The 13,776-nt window shown below is 39.9% G+C and overlaps 2 protein-coding genes across 2 annotated transcripts; one reads left to right on the top strand and one right to left on the bottom strand.

Moving 5' to 3' along the window:
• Window positions 1-262: 262 nt before the first annotated feature.
• Window positions 263-7,849, bottom strand: pfdn2 (prefoldin subunit 2). The gene is made up of 4 exons (XM_061913042.1): window positions 7,690-7,849; window positions 4,832-4,920; window positions 775-898; window positions 263-531 (listed from the first exon to the last, which is right to left on the bottom strand). The coding sequence occupies exons 1-4, from the start codon at window positions 7,768-7,770 to the stop codon at window positions 343-345; spliced, it is 483 nt and encodes a 160-aa protein (XP_061769026.1). The 5' UTR covers window positions 7,771-7,849; the 3' UTR covers window positions 263-342.
• Window positions 7,801-11,968, top strand: nit1 (nitrilase 1). The gene is made up of 6 exons (XM_061913041.1): window positions 7,801-8,109; window positions 10,617-10,850; window positions 11,089-11,192; window positions 11,258-11,394; window positions 11,465-11,590; window positions 11,653-11,968. Exons 1-6 carry the CDS (start codon window positions 8,033-8,035, stop codon window positions 11,917-11,919), a joined length of 945 nt encoding a protein of 314 aa, XP_061769025.1. The 5' UTR covers window positions 7,801-8,032; the 3' UTR covers window positions 11,920-11,968.
• Window positions 11,969-13,776: the final 1,808 nt, after the last annotated feature.

A 13,776-nucleotide genomic window follows, 5' to 3' on the forward strand; every position in this document is an offset into this window, starting at 1 on the left:
GTAAAGGAGTTTGTGGTAAAATTTTATATGAAGCATCCTGTGGGCTCTACCGAGGATGTCGTTGTGGTGTGTGTTTTGGTTTGTGCAGCCCTTTGAGACACAAGTGATTTAGGGATATATAAATAATCATTGATTCATTCATTCATTAATTGACATCACTGTCACGTGCGAGGACAGAAACGCTGTAAACCACATTGAAAGTCTGTGAAAACGCTTTTCACATTTGACACAAAATCTGATCTTAAAAAAGCACACAGGCAAATTCCATTTTAAAATCTACATTTTTTTTTGCCAACTTTTTTCAATATGTGACACGCTAACATAGAATCACAGTGTCAAAAATTAGGAAACCAAAACACCCGCTCCACTTTTCTGGCCGCCTCCTTCGCTGTTGGTGGAGGACGTTGACTGGCCTTGTGCTTCTCCTTCACCCTCGCCCACCAAGCGAATATTGTACCGTTCCCTGTACTCGGTCAGCTCACGCCCTTTCTCCTGCATCTTTGTGTTGATGGACCCAATTATTTTGGAGATCTGTAAGGGGACAGAAGAGAGTGTCAACCTATGTAGGACAGTGTAGACAGGATGCTTTGACCACCGATACTCGAGAAGAACATCCAGTTTAGAGCTGCCTTTTAACAGCAGCATCACTAACTGGAATGTAGTTACCTGATATGTCCAGTCCACATTTATATAACATCATATGTCATTAATAGTTTACTCAGTAGCTTATGAAACACCATTTGCAAAATGTACTAGTAGCTTAAAATGTTTGACCTGTTCTTTGTTGGTTTCCAGTGCCGGCAAGACTTCTTTCACTGTCCTCTCCACCAACACGCCACCGACCAGACGATAGCATTTCCGAGATGGGGCCACGTCCTTGAGGGTGTCAATGACTAAACTGGATGTGGACACACGCCATGGAAGTCAATGTCAACTGTAACTGAACAGAAATGTAAAAAACCCAAAGTGCAGGTAAAATAAAAATAACGTTGGGACTAACACCCCACTAAGTGAAAAGAACACTCCCATAAAATTCTCAGTTTTGTGTCAAAATGCACTCTTGGCCAAAGCATCTGCAGAAATATAAAATTTAATGTTACGTTATACAATCACATTTATATTGTTTCCTTGTTTACGTTCCTTTATTATGTCCAAAATCATGGCCAGAGACTGTAAATTAGCTACACAGGTTACGAGCAAGCTCGGTTCCTACAATGTTCTTGTCAATTATTAGTGTAACATGTATTCTGCAGTTATCAGCAAGTCGAATGTAATGTGTTATAATTCTTTTTTTTTTTTAATGCCGCTTAAAAAACATTTAAATGCTTATGCAGATAGTGATTACATATAGTCAAAAGCTTACAATTGTCTCCATAGAAAAAATATTACGCATTTGACAAAGATAATCTTGATTAGTTGAAAAGTTTACATCAACAATTACTCTGTAGCAAAATAGAATTTATTTATATTTTCATTTATTCTATATAGCAGAATTGGGTTTTTTGGTCACACCAAATATATTTGACATTTTTAACGCTCTACATAAGAACTTTCAGTTTTGGTTGATTTTGGTGGCGCCAGTGTACCAAAGCGGTAGAGTTTTGCCAGAAAGAATACCACATTTCCCATGAGAACTAGCGCATATAGCGTCCAACTGACATGATGTAATATTGGCACAAATTACAAATATTACGTCTCTAATGGCCATGCTGATGTTAAATAGCAGACACTATTAAGAAATGATGTTGGATTGCGCTACAAACATGATGTTACAACCAAGAATGTATCGGGGTGAATGTAGGTCCGAAGCAAAGAAACAGCGGTGGAAGAGTTTTTTTTGAAGGAAGAAGTGAGCAACTACGTACTATCAAGCTGGTGGCTACTCTTTGCTACCGCACAAATTCCCAATAGCTAACATTAGCATTATTATTTTGATGTGAGCATCGGAAGTCACTTACGAGCTTAGCAGGAACAGACCCAAGGCAGCATCGACCGAAAATACCTCCTCATCTTTGAACTCACGCCAGCGAGTGAAAGCGGGACAATGTTGATCCTGACTGTCCTTCTAATCGGGTAACCTTTTTTGGTCTCTTCAGACAAAACTTTTCGTTTCTTTGGTTGTTTTGCAGCTTCGGCCATGATAGCAGTAATTGCACGTAGGCGTTTTTTTAGTTTTCCGGTGGAAAAAAGGCGTTCACATCGACTTCCGTCTTTTTAACGAATGGGGGTAGGGGGACTGACGTATGCTGTAAAGCAAGTCAGCACATTTTGTAGTTTTTTCGTGTGGCACGGTTCCTGCCATCCATCTATCCATCCATTTCCTACCGCTTGTCTCATTCAGGGTGGCGGGTGGTGCTGGAGCCCATCTCAGCTGCATTCGGGCGGAAAGCGGGGTGCACACTGGACAAGTCACCACCTCATCACAGGGCCAACAAAGTTACCAAGTGCCAGTGACAGCGATAAGCCATGATAGGTGTCATTTAAATAGTTGTATATTGTGAAAATATTTCATGAAGGTGGAAAAGTTACTTAGTGATGCTTTCAATCGCCGACTTGTGATTTGCTAATAGCGTGTGTGATTGCATCACATTGATGCCCATTGAACATTGATGCTAAATCCATTTAATGACCCGAAAAATGCTGTGTATGTCAAAACGTACCTGAATTACGAACTAAGCCAATCACATTGTGTAGAAAAAAAAATACAGTAACAAAAAATTATATACAACAAATGTAACAGGAGTATAAAATATGAACTGATTTCAGAGAAAAACACAATTTTATTCTTGGTTGTGATGTGCAGCCAGTATTGATTAGGAATTGGTAGGGTACAGTTTACATTTTAACCGACTCTGGTGCAAAATTGGTAGTTTTGAAAACCGATCTACTTGTGTTGTAGTGTTGATGTTCAGAAATTTGGTGTTCTCTATTGGTGCACAATGAGGAAGTAATGTGTCGCTGTGGTAACGACCGATGTCTAGTTTAACTACCAAATATTCTACGCAAGTGTGGACTTACGTGTTTAGTTAAGTCTTAATTATGCCTTATATATATTGGTGGAGAGGTGGAGCAGATGGTCCGACGGAGTGGCAGGGCACGCTGGCGGCGAGGAGGCGGAGAATGTGAGCGGCGAGGTGGGGCGTGCCGGGAACGGCGCCACAAGCGAGATCAGGTGCGTGGATCACGCACCTGGACACAATTTATGAATCCTTTTGCACTGTTAAAAGGGGCGGCAGCTGTGAAAGTGAGGAGGAGTGGTGTAGAAACAAGGAAGAGAGCGACAGCGAGACGCAGACGCAAAAGACGTGGACGGCTGAAAAACGACACGGAGGAGCGAGCAGTGAGAGCGCGGACAGCTGAAAAGCAACCTGCAAAAGACTTTTCTTGATTGAAAAATAAAGAAGTCAACACCTGCTCAAATATGTCCCTGTTTGGTGGTCCATTGAACCCGCACGACGGCTCGAGTTTGTCACATTATTATAGTGCAGCATGTCTTTTTTCTATTTTTTTTGTGTCGTGCGGTAAAGATCTTCAACAAGCGGGAGTTTTGTTTCCAGGTTAAGGGTTGGTTCTGTTTTTACTAATCAAGTTGACCAACTTTTGGCATAAGAACTGTTTGATGCCCTTAATCTTCTTCCCCTGAATCAATTACACATCTACACATTAATGAGTCTTTGACGTGAGCATTATCAGAAGTTTAACTTGAAAAATGACATGAGACACAGGATTCAATGGAACTCGGCACGCTGCCTAATGCTAAAATACAGCAGCTTTCCGGGCAATGCTAAATAGAGATTAATTTTGTTGTTGAGGCTCTTTATCTTCGACATCAATAACTCAGCTTCACAGTATATTGGTGAGCCGTCGTCTTCAGCGACGTGGAATGACAACGCGGGACACGCAATGCTAACAACACACAATGCTAACAATCCGGCTAATGGTCGTGCTCAGACTATCAAGTTGATTACGTTTTGGACCACCACACGCTATGGTTTTGGCACGTCAAAGCCCAGTTCTAAGTTAAAATAATTACACAGGATGTGACGGAGTATTTCCACATAGTGCCCGTGCTGTAGTGGTTGGGCAATGGCCATACCAATGACGCTTGGAGGATCCTTTGGGCTGGAGTGCATAATGTGATCTACAATAGAATACACTCGAGGCTACTATACTGGGTGAAAGTTGTGTAACGGTGACTATGGGTGTTAGTTCATGTTTAGAGGGCTCTAATTATGTTAAAAACATATTTAAAAGGTTGTAAACTGTTTTTTTATGCTACAGCTATGAAAATATTCGATTTCATAATTATAATCCTTCATCCATCCATTTTCTACTGCTTGTCCCATTCGGGGTCGCTAGAGCCTATCTCAGCTGCATTCGGGCGGAAGGCAGTGTGCACCCTGGACAAGTGGCCACCTCATCGCAGGGCCAACACAGATAGACATACAACATTCACACTCACACATTAGGGCCAATTTAGTATTGCCAATCAACCTATCCCCAGATGCATGTTTTTGGAGCTGGGAGGAAGACAGAGTATCTGGAGAAAGCCAACACAGTCACGGGGGAGAACATGCAAACTCCACACAGAAAGATCTCGGACCCGGGACTAAACTCAGGACCTTCGTATTGTGACTTTGCAAAAATTATTTTACAATGGTCAGGCCTGGAACCTATTTGCCGTGATAAATTGCACATTGTAATACGAAAAGTTGAAAAGCATAGACGGACTGAAAATTAAGTTTTGGTGTAATGTTACAGGTGTTATCCCTGTTAAAATACACAATAAAATAAGCTAGAACCCATTTAAGATGGAAGTGTAAGAGCTCACCTGTGTTCGTTAATGTCCATTTCTAATTCTGCTGATTTGGAAGCCATGCTGCGTTGTTCCTGACGCATCCTCTGAAATGTTGCCACCACCTGTCAATAACGACATCAGTCACTGATTCATATGCACATGTGGATGTTGCTCAGGCAATTTGCACTAAAGCAGTAGAAGACGACAGAAGGAGCTTCACGCAAAACTGCTGCATTATGATGCAGTAGGTAAGTGGTACCAGATCTACCACCAGAGCAATGTCAAAAGGCAACTGTAGCGTTCCATCCCGTAGAACATATTTTGCCCAGACTGCCTTTTCAATAAAAAGACCACAACTATGGAACTCTTTACCTGACACTTTGAAAAGTATATCTTCACTTGTCACTTTCAAAAAACAAACAAAATTATGGCTAGTTGAGCAGCAATCGTGTTCCCATGTTTAGTTTTTGGTAATTTTTACTAATTGGTTTTTATCTAGTCTGCACTTTGTGTTGTTATTATTATTATTGGCTTTTATCTAGTTTTCACTTTGTCTATATTATTTCTATTATCGACTAATTTTTGCCTTATTATTTTTATTTATTTATCTTATTTAGTTTTCCTTGCCCTTATGTGGGCCTACTGAGGATGTCGTAGTGGTTTGTGTTATGGTTTGTGCAGCCCTTTAGGACATTAGTGATTTAGGGCTATGTAAATAACCATTGATTGATTTTCCTGTTTTAATGATGTTGGATCTGTGTTGTTGTTGTTGTTGTTGGGGACACGTGTTGTAAATTAGCTTTGGCTACAAACACTATGATGCATACATTGGATAACTGTTTCAGATGTCTATGTTTTTTGTATCTGTCCTTATTTCAAATAAACCTTAATAATGTAGGCCTGTACTAACATGTGTACAACTTCTTTTGTGTCACTCAAATATACGTCCATGCTAAATGAACATACCGATGGCTAGACGCCTGAAAAATACCAAAAGGCGTCAAGTCACAGGTGGAACAAATCCTCAGTGCTGAACTCCTTAATATTTGCACCTGGCTCGCTGACAACAAGCTACCCATACACTTAGGTAAAACGGAATTCATCCTATTTGGGTCCCATATCAACCTTAAGAAAGTCAGTGACTTCACTATAAAAGTGTGTGACATTGTTATCACCAGGACAGATGAGATCACCTACCTAGGTTCCATTCTAGAGGCTAATCTTTCCTGTGATAAAATGACAACCAAGGTAATCAAAAAGGTAAACCAAAGAACGAGATTCCTCTACAGAATCTCCTCTCTGGTCAACAAAAGCACCTTGAAGATTCTAGCGGGAACTCTCATTCAACCCTTTTTCGATTACGCTTGCACCTCCTGGTACCCCAGCACCTCCAAAACCCTCAAATCTAGACTCCAAACATCCCAGAATAAGCTAGTCCGGTTACTTTTAGACCTCCACCCCAGATCACACCTCACTCCAACCCACTTCTCCAAAGTGGGCTAGCTTAGGGTGGAGGACAGAGTAAAACAACTTGCACTGAGCCTAGTCTATAAAATCCGCTACACCTCCCTAATACCGAAGTACACGTCAAACTACGTCCTTATGACCGCCATAACCAGAACACCAGGGGGAGCTCCACAAACCACGTTAAACCCAGATTCCGATCTAAATAACCAGAACACCAGGGGGAGCGCCACAAACCACGTTAAAGCAAGATTCCGATCTAACAAAGGTCTTAACTCATTCTTTTTCTATGCCACATCAATGTGGAATGCACTCCGAACAGGTGTAAAAGTAAGTGCATCTCTATATTCCTTCAAAACCGCTCTAAAACAACACCTCCAGGCTTCTTCAACCCTTTACTAATACCCTCCTCCATTTACATCCCATCTCCCCGGATTATAAATAACCTAATGTAAATAATCAAATGTACTTCTAATGTATTTACTTGCTCTTATGCTATCTGAACTCACTATGTTCTCTGCTGGCTGTACATATCCTACTGTAAGACCTACACTGTTTTAATGTTTATTTCTCTGTTGATGCAATTGTTGATGACTGAAGTACTGATATCAACCAAAGCTCCTCATCCCACCCCCCAGATTGTAAATAATGTAAATAATTCAATGTATATACTATGATGATTAACCTGTGTGATGACTGTTTTATGCTGATATTATATATGTGGACCCCGGCTTAAACAAGTTGAGAAACTTATTCGGGTGTTACCATTTAGTGGTCAATTGTACGGAATATGTACTGAACTGTGCAATCTACTAATAAAAGTATCAATCAATCAATCAATTAAAGTAAGACAAAAGAGAGCATATCTTAACACATGTAGAAGCTTCATCTAATGAAGTTTCATGGTAATGTTGTAAGCATTTCACCAATCTCGCGCACTTTGCAAATTTGGACACGATCTAACAGCAAAACAGTCTCCCAACACTGCGTTGATGGCATCAAGGCCTATTTATCCAAGCGTGAGGGTTGGGAAACGAAGGTGTTTGGCGAGGGAAGTGTGGATTCAGGCCGGCTGGCCTATTTCAAGTTCCAGGTAACCATACATTATTATATTTTATAAATAGTAAACCAAGTTGTGGTAGTAGTTTAGTCAGTAGTTTAGCCGTGGATGTACACTGAATAGTGATGAATCCAATAAACATTTGATTTGATTTGACATTAAATTTGCAAAATGCGGTTGCACATTTTGCAAATTGCTCCAATTGGTATTGTGCTTACAACAGTAACAAGCAGGAGCCAGACGATGGCGATGTATGCTAATGTTAGCGCTGGCTAGCCGAGGGTCTTAACACGTCCCGTGGATCGACATTAAACGGCCGGACCAGAATCAGAACTAGTACACAGACACAAAGAGTACGCGGCGGTACCTGCTCGGCGGAGGGACCGGACTGTTTAGCCCCAGAACTGGTGCCTGATTTAGAACCCGTGTTGCTACCGTTGGCTGCCATTTTGGAAGGGTGTCGCTCAGAAGGACCCAGCTTGGCTGTGAAAGGCTGTCTCGGAGGTTGCCTGTGTGGAAATAACCCGCATTAAATGTGGTTCGTTTAGCTTGTACTAGCTTGGCCATGTAAACAGACAATAAAGTGTGTCTTTCTTTGAACAATTCTGGTAATATCTGACGCGGGACAAGTCGCACAGCTATTTGCTGTGTGCTGTTAAACTTTAACATGGCGTGAAAAAGTCAGAGTGGACTCTGGGTTATTTCAACCAATGTTTTTCTCAATTTTGGGATCATCTGTAAAGAGTATTGCCTCACTGCCTGTTTGGACTCTGAAACTGCACAACAGGTAGGCTGGTCATTTCCCAGCTAATTTTACTATATTATATTCAAGTAACATGTTTATATAATCCTTCAAGGGTTTGTTGAAGTCAAGTGTTTATGTGCCAAATGGAAGTGCTGCTCCTAAAACACATTAGAAAACGTTACTTTAATGTCAGTACTGTTGTACCTCGAATTGCGAGCTTATTAATTGGTTCTTAATTCAAAACACTTGAATCTCAAATCATCTTAGTAAAGTACCAATGATTGTCACACACATACTAGGTGTGTTGAAATTTGTTCTCTGCATTTGACCCGTCCCCTGGTTCGCCCCCCTGGGAGGTGAGGGGAGCAGTGGGCAGCAGCCGTGCCGCGCCCGTGAATAATTTTTGGTGATTTAGCCCCCAATTGCAGCCCTTGATGCTGAGTGCCAAGCAGGGAAGTAATTTTACAGTCTTTGGTATGACTCGGCCGGGGTTTGAACTCACAACCTACCAATCTCTCTAACCCAGGGGTCACCAACCTTTTTGAAACTAAGAGCTACTTCTTTGGTACTGATTAATGCAAAGGGCTACCAGTTTGATACACACTTAAATAAATTGCCAGAAATAGCCAATTTGCTCAATTTACCTTTAATAAACAAATATATATATATATATATATATATATATATATATATATATATATATATATATATGTATATATATATATATATATATACATATATATATATATATATAAAAATGGGAATTTCTGTCAGTCATTCAGTCGTACATTTTTTTTCCTTTTACGGAGGTTTTTTTTGTAGAGAATAAATGATGAAAAAACATTAAATTGAACGGTTTAAAAGAGGAGAAAACAGGATAAAAATGAAAATTAAGTTTTGAAACATAGTTTATCTTCAATTTCGACTCTTTAAAATTCAACCAAAAAAGAAGAGAAAAAGTAGCTAATTCGAATCTTTTAGAAAAAATAAAAAAAATAATTTATGGAACATTATTAGTAATTTTTCCTGATTAAGATTAATTTTAGAATTTTGATGACATGTTTTAAATAGGTTAAAATCCAATCTGCATATTGTTAGAATATATAACAAATTGGACCAAGCTATATTTCTAACAAAGACAAATAATTATTTCTTCTAGATTTTCCAGAACAAAAATTTTAAAAGAAATTCAAAAGACTTTGAAATAAGATTTAAATTTGATTCTACAGATTTTCTAGATTTGCCGGAATATTTTTTTTGAATTTTAATCATAAGTTTGAAGAAATATTTCACAAATACTCTTCTTCAAAAAAACAGAAACTAAAATGAAGAATTAAATTCAAATGTATTTACTATTCTTTACAATAAAAATAAAAAAAAATACTTGAACATTGATTTAAATTGTCTGGGAAGAAGAGGAAGGAATTTAAAAGGTAAAAAGGTGTATGTGTTTAAAAATCTTAAAATCATTTTTAAGGTTGTATTTTTTTTTCTTAAAATTGTCTTTCTGAAAGTTATAAGAAGCAAAGTAAAAAAATAAATGAATTTATTTAAACAAGTGAAGAAATATAACTTTAAAATATTTTCTTGGATTTTCAAATTCTATTTGAGTTTTGTCTCTCTTAGAATTAAAAATGTCGAGCAAAGCGAGACCACCTTGCTAGTAAATAAATAAAATGTAAAAAATAGAGGCAGCTCACTGGTAAGTGCTGCTATTTTAGCTATTTTTAGAACAGGCCAGCGGGCTACTCATCTGGTCCTTACGGGCTACTTGGTGCCCGCGGGCACCGCGTTGGTGACCCCTGCTCTAACCGCTAGGCCACTATATCGAAATGAATTGAACTCAGTTGATGCTTGAACTGTTCACCCCACACCAAACCCAAAACAGCACAATTTGAACGAGTATCATCCCTTTTGAAGAGAAAAACTAACTTTTAGATAATATATATTGTATGAAAAAAGAATACAATAGATTTTACCACTAACAACTGCAGTAATTTTATGAAGTATTGTAATATTTATGTACAGCCTTTACCTTGGAGAGTGGAATTCTACTGTATCTACTTCTAGCTGCTTCTCCGTCAAACATGTCATCAGCAGCTCTTCCATATTATCATGGATAAATTATTTTAAAGTCATTGCAACTAATTTTGCTTCAGTATGTTACAGGCTCGCAGTTATGCGCTCGAATTGCTTCGCCAAATTGGTGAAATGCTTTTGATGATTTCTTGATGATTTCATCCTTTAAATCAATGAATATCATCCATTTCCTATTCACACTAACTTTCTTCCTTTCCATTGTTTGAAAACAAAGTTATGTTGATCTCTAGCTATAAGCTAATGCTAGCGAGTAAGACCACAGGTTTTTGTCGGATCTTACAGGGTTAATTGGGACATTTGCTGTGCCAAGTCATGGCAGTGATGCTTGGAACTCAACTTTTTGCTTGCAACTTAAAACATAATTAGCCGAGAGACAGCTCTTATCTCAAAACATTCTTAAGTTGAGGTACCGCTATATTATCGCTTTTGATGGTGCTGTACTCATGCAGGATGTCCAACTGCGGCCGGCCACTAGCTGCAGTGTGTCAGCTGAACTCCACTCCAGACAAGAAGGCCAACCTATGTGCTGCCAAAGAGCTGCTGGAAGAGGCGGCGCAGCGAGGCGCCAGCGTTGCGTTCCTACCCGAGGCCTTCGACTACATTGGCTCTTGTCAGGAGGAGACCCTGGCGCTGTCGGAGAGCCTTGAAGGGCACACAATGACGCAGTACTGTCAGATGGCCAGGTACATGTGTAACCCACCTGGAATAGCTCAAACTCGGGTCCATTGATTGAAAGGAAAGAGCACAAGAGAAGAGCTAAATGCCCGAGCTGCCAGCTCATTGTCTAGCGCAAAGTGTCAGGAAATAAGGTTTACTACCGCACAGCCACACTAGCTGCCATCCATTACACATGTTTAAATGTCTGTAATAATGAAGAATAAGTCGACTCTTATCATGTTCTGATTCGTACACTCGCTCCAGGAAATTGAACATCTGGTTGTCTCTGGGGGGCTTCCATGAGCGAGGACCAGCCTGGGATGTTGATCAGCGAACATACAACAGCCATGTCGTTATCAACAACAAAGGTAGCTGAAATGTCTATTGAAAGTCTACAACTCACTCACACGTCTCCACTTGACATTTCACACAGGTCAGATTGTTTCCATATACAGAAAGTCTCACCTGTTCGATGTGGAGCTTCCTGAAAAGGGCGTCTCGATGAAAGAAAGTGCTTTCACTATCCCAGGACCTACGCTGGTGTCTCCGGTCCAAACTCCTGTTGGAAAGGTGTCTTTTCAACATTGGCAATAGCGCTAGTGTGGACTTCCATATTAGTGAATGTTGCCTTTTCTGTCAGGTTGGTTTGGGAGTCTGCTATGATTTAAGATTCCCTGAGCTCTCACTGGCGTTGCAAAAGAATGGCGCTGAGATACTGACGTTCCCATCAGCCTTCACTGAGTTCACAGGACCTGCTCACTGGGAGGTATTAGGAATAGTAGCGTGCTTAATCAAATGCAACCCCCTTTAAGGCCCTTTCAATGCCAGGTACTGCTACGCGCGAGAGCCATCGAGAACCAGTGCTACGTCCTGGCGGCGGCGCAGGTTGGCCGGCACCATGACAGCCGCTCGTCCTACGGCCACACCCTGGCTGTGGATCCCTGGGGCGTGGTGATGGGTGACTGTGGAGGGGAGAAAGCAGGGATGCTGCTGGTAGAGGTGGATCTGGACAAGATGAGCAGCATCCGTACAAATATGCCACTCCAAAAGCACCGCAGAGACGAGAACTTTTACACCAAATTTTCTGATGACTGATGAAATTATAGAGCCTCATGACTTTGGGTAATAAAGAGTAGGAACATAAGTTATTTTATTTCTATGTGCTGACATAACATAGTACAGCATAACAATACATAACATGTCATAACATGACATAAAATAATGTGACTTAATATAGCGTAACATATTGTTACATAGCATAACAGCATAAAATAGAGTACAGTAACAACATAATGTAAAATCGCATAACATAAAACAATGTAACAATGTAGCACAGCATAGGATAACCACGTTACATAAAATAATGTTAAGTAACGTAATGTAACATAGCATAAGAAATAACAGCATAACAATGAATCATACCGCAACTTTAAGTACCCTAATTTAAAATCACAGCATGTGATGACTCTGACTCAGCATCTTTCTCACACTGACCTTGATGGAATACATGTATGCAGCCTGACAAATAACATTGTATTGAGTTAGTATTTTTAGTGTAACAGCATTAAAGAATATCAGCAAAAAGTGGACTTTCAGTACAAAAAAAGAAAATGTACTTAAGATAAGATGAAGATATAATATTTAAACAGAATTTGCAACTCCGGTAGGAATTGCGTGTGACACTCTGACACGCGCAAGTGTAACTGAAATGCTTGAATGTCCAAGGTGAGTGGAGTGTGTGGATGTTGAAGCAGTTCCAATCAGTAGAGAAATGTGGGATATGGAGAGGTTTGTCCATAGCCTATTTATTTTAAAGGCGGGGAAATTCCGGTTAATCAGGGAACTTTCCAAACCAGTTACTACACTGGCTTAAATGTCCTGAGTAAGTGGAGTGCATGTGTGGATTGTGGAACTGTTCAAATCGGATAAAAAAATGTGGGATATTCAGTAGGTTTTATACTTCCCATTAAAGTTAAAGTTCTAATGATTGTCACACACACACACACTTAGTGTGGTTAAATTTGTCCTCTGCGTTTGACCCATCTCCATGTTCGAAATCTGGGAGGTGAAGGGAGCAGTGAGCAGCAGTATGTGCCGCACTCAGGAATTATTTGGTAATTTAACCCCCAATTACAACTTTTGATGCTGAATGCCAAGCAGGTAAGCAATGGTTCCCATTTTTATAGTCTTTGGTATGACTCGGCCAGGGTTTAAACTCACAACCTCCTAGTCTCAAGGCAGACAAGGCCACTGAGCTGTCAATTCCAGGAATTTGAGGAAGGGGAAAACATGTTTTGTATTCAATATATCGGAAGAGTTGTGTGTGTGTGTGGATGGTTGAAAGGTCGGAATCGGGTAAAAAAAATGATACAAAATTGTGATAATTTTGGGCATTGTACAACTTTGTATTTGTTCATTAGATTTTTGAAAATATTGATAGAAACCTATTTGTCATGGACTACCGTATTTCCTTGAAATGCCACCGGGGCGCTAATTAATTTAAAATCTCTTCTGCCTCCTGCGCTTACCAAAGGCATGCGGTAAAAGTAAGCATGCGCTAATTATTTTAAAACCTCTTCTCACTTACCAAAGGTATGCAGTAAAAAATTGAGTGTGATGTAGGCTTGGACCTTAAATCCTACTGAATAGCACTTAATCTTCTTCCCTTTATGCGATTTAAAATTACCGGTATTGAAATCAGCCTCCTCCATTTTGAAAACGACGACAAGGGAAGTGTCACTCGTGACGTCACGAGTTTGACCAGGCGGTAATACTAAGCATGCACTAATTATTTTGGGAAGCGAGTTTGACCCGGCAGTAATTCAAGGTAGGCGCATACTATATGCCCTGCGGCAATTCAAGGAAATACGGTATATGTATGGGTTGGTGTTGGAATTTTCTCAAAAATTATTATTGGTAACAGTTTAAAATGAGAATGGGTTTTTCGGAATT

Source organism: Nerophis ophidion, linkage group LG10, assembly GCF_033978795.1.
Source record: "Nerophis ophidion isolate RoL-2023_Sa linkage group LG10, RoL_Noph_v1.0, whole genome shotgun sequence".
Lineage (NCBI taxonomy): Eukaryota > Metazoa > Chordata > Actinopteri > Syngnathiformes > Syngnathidae > Nerophis > Nerophis ophidion.

What these genes read in the sequence shown, in the direction of transcription:
- pfdn2 (XM_061913042.1), bottom strand. Translation starts at nt 7,770, where the DNA reads ATGGCAGCCAACGGTAGCAACACGGGTTCTAAATCAGGCACCAGTTCT. An exon ending in CCGGTCCCTCCGCCGAGCAG is followed by an intron (nt 4,921 to 7,689) that starts GTACCGCCGCGT and finishes CGTTATTGACAG; the next exon opens with GTGGTGGCAACATTTCAGAG. An exon ending in TGGAAACCAACAAAGAACAG is followed by an intron (nt 532 to 774) that starts GTCAAACATTTT and finishes GTCCCCTTACAG; the next exon opens with ATCTCCAAAATAATTGGGTC.
- nit1 (XM_061913041.1), top strand. Translation starts at nt 8,033, where the DNA reads ATGTTTTTCTCAATTTTGGGATCATCTGTAAAGAGTATTGCCTCACTG. An exon ending in TGTCGTTATCAACAACAAAG is followed by an intron (nt 11,193 to 11,257) that starts GTAGCTGAAATG and finishes CATTTCACACAG; the next exon opens with GTCAGATTGTTTCCATATAC. An exon ending in CAGGACCTGCTCACTGGGAG is followed by an intron (nt 11,591 to 11,652) that starts GTATTAGGAATA and finishes TTTCAATGCCAG; the next exon opens with GTACTGCTACGCGCGAGAGC.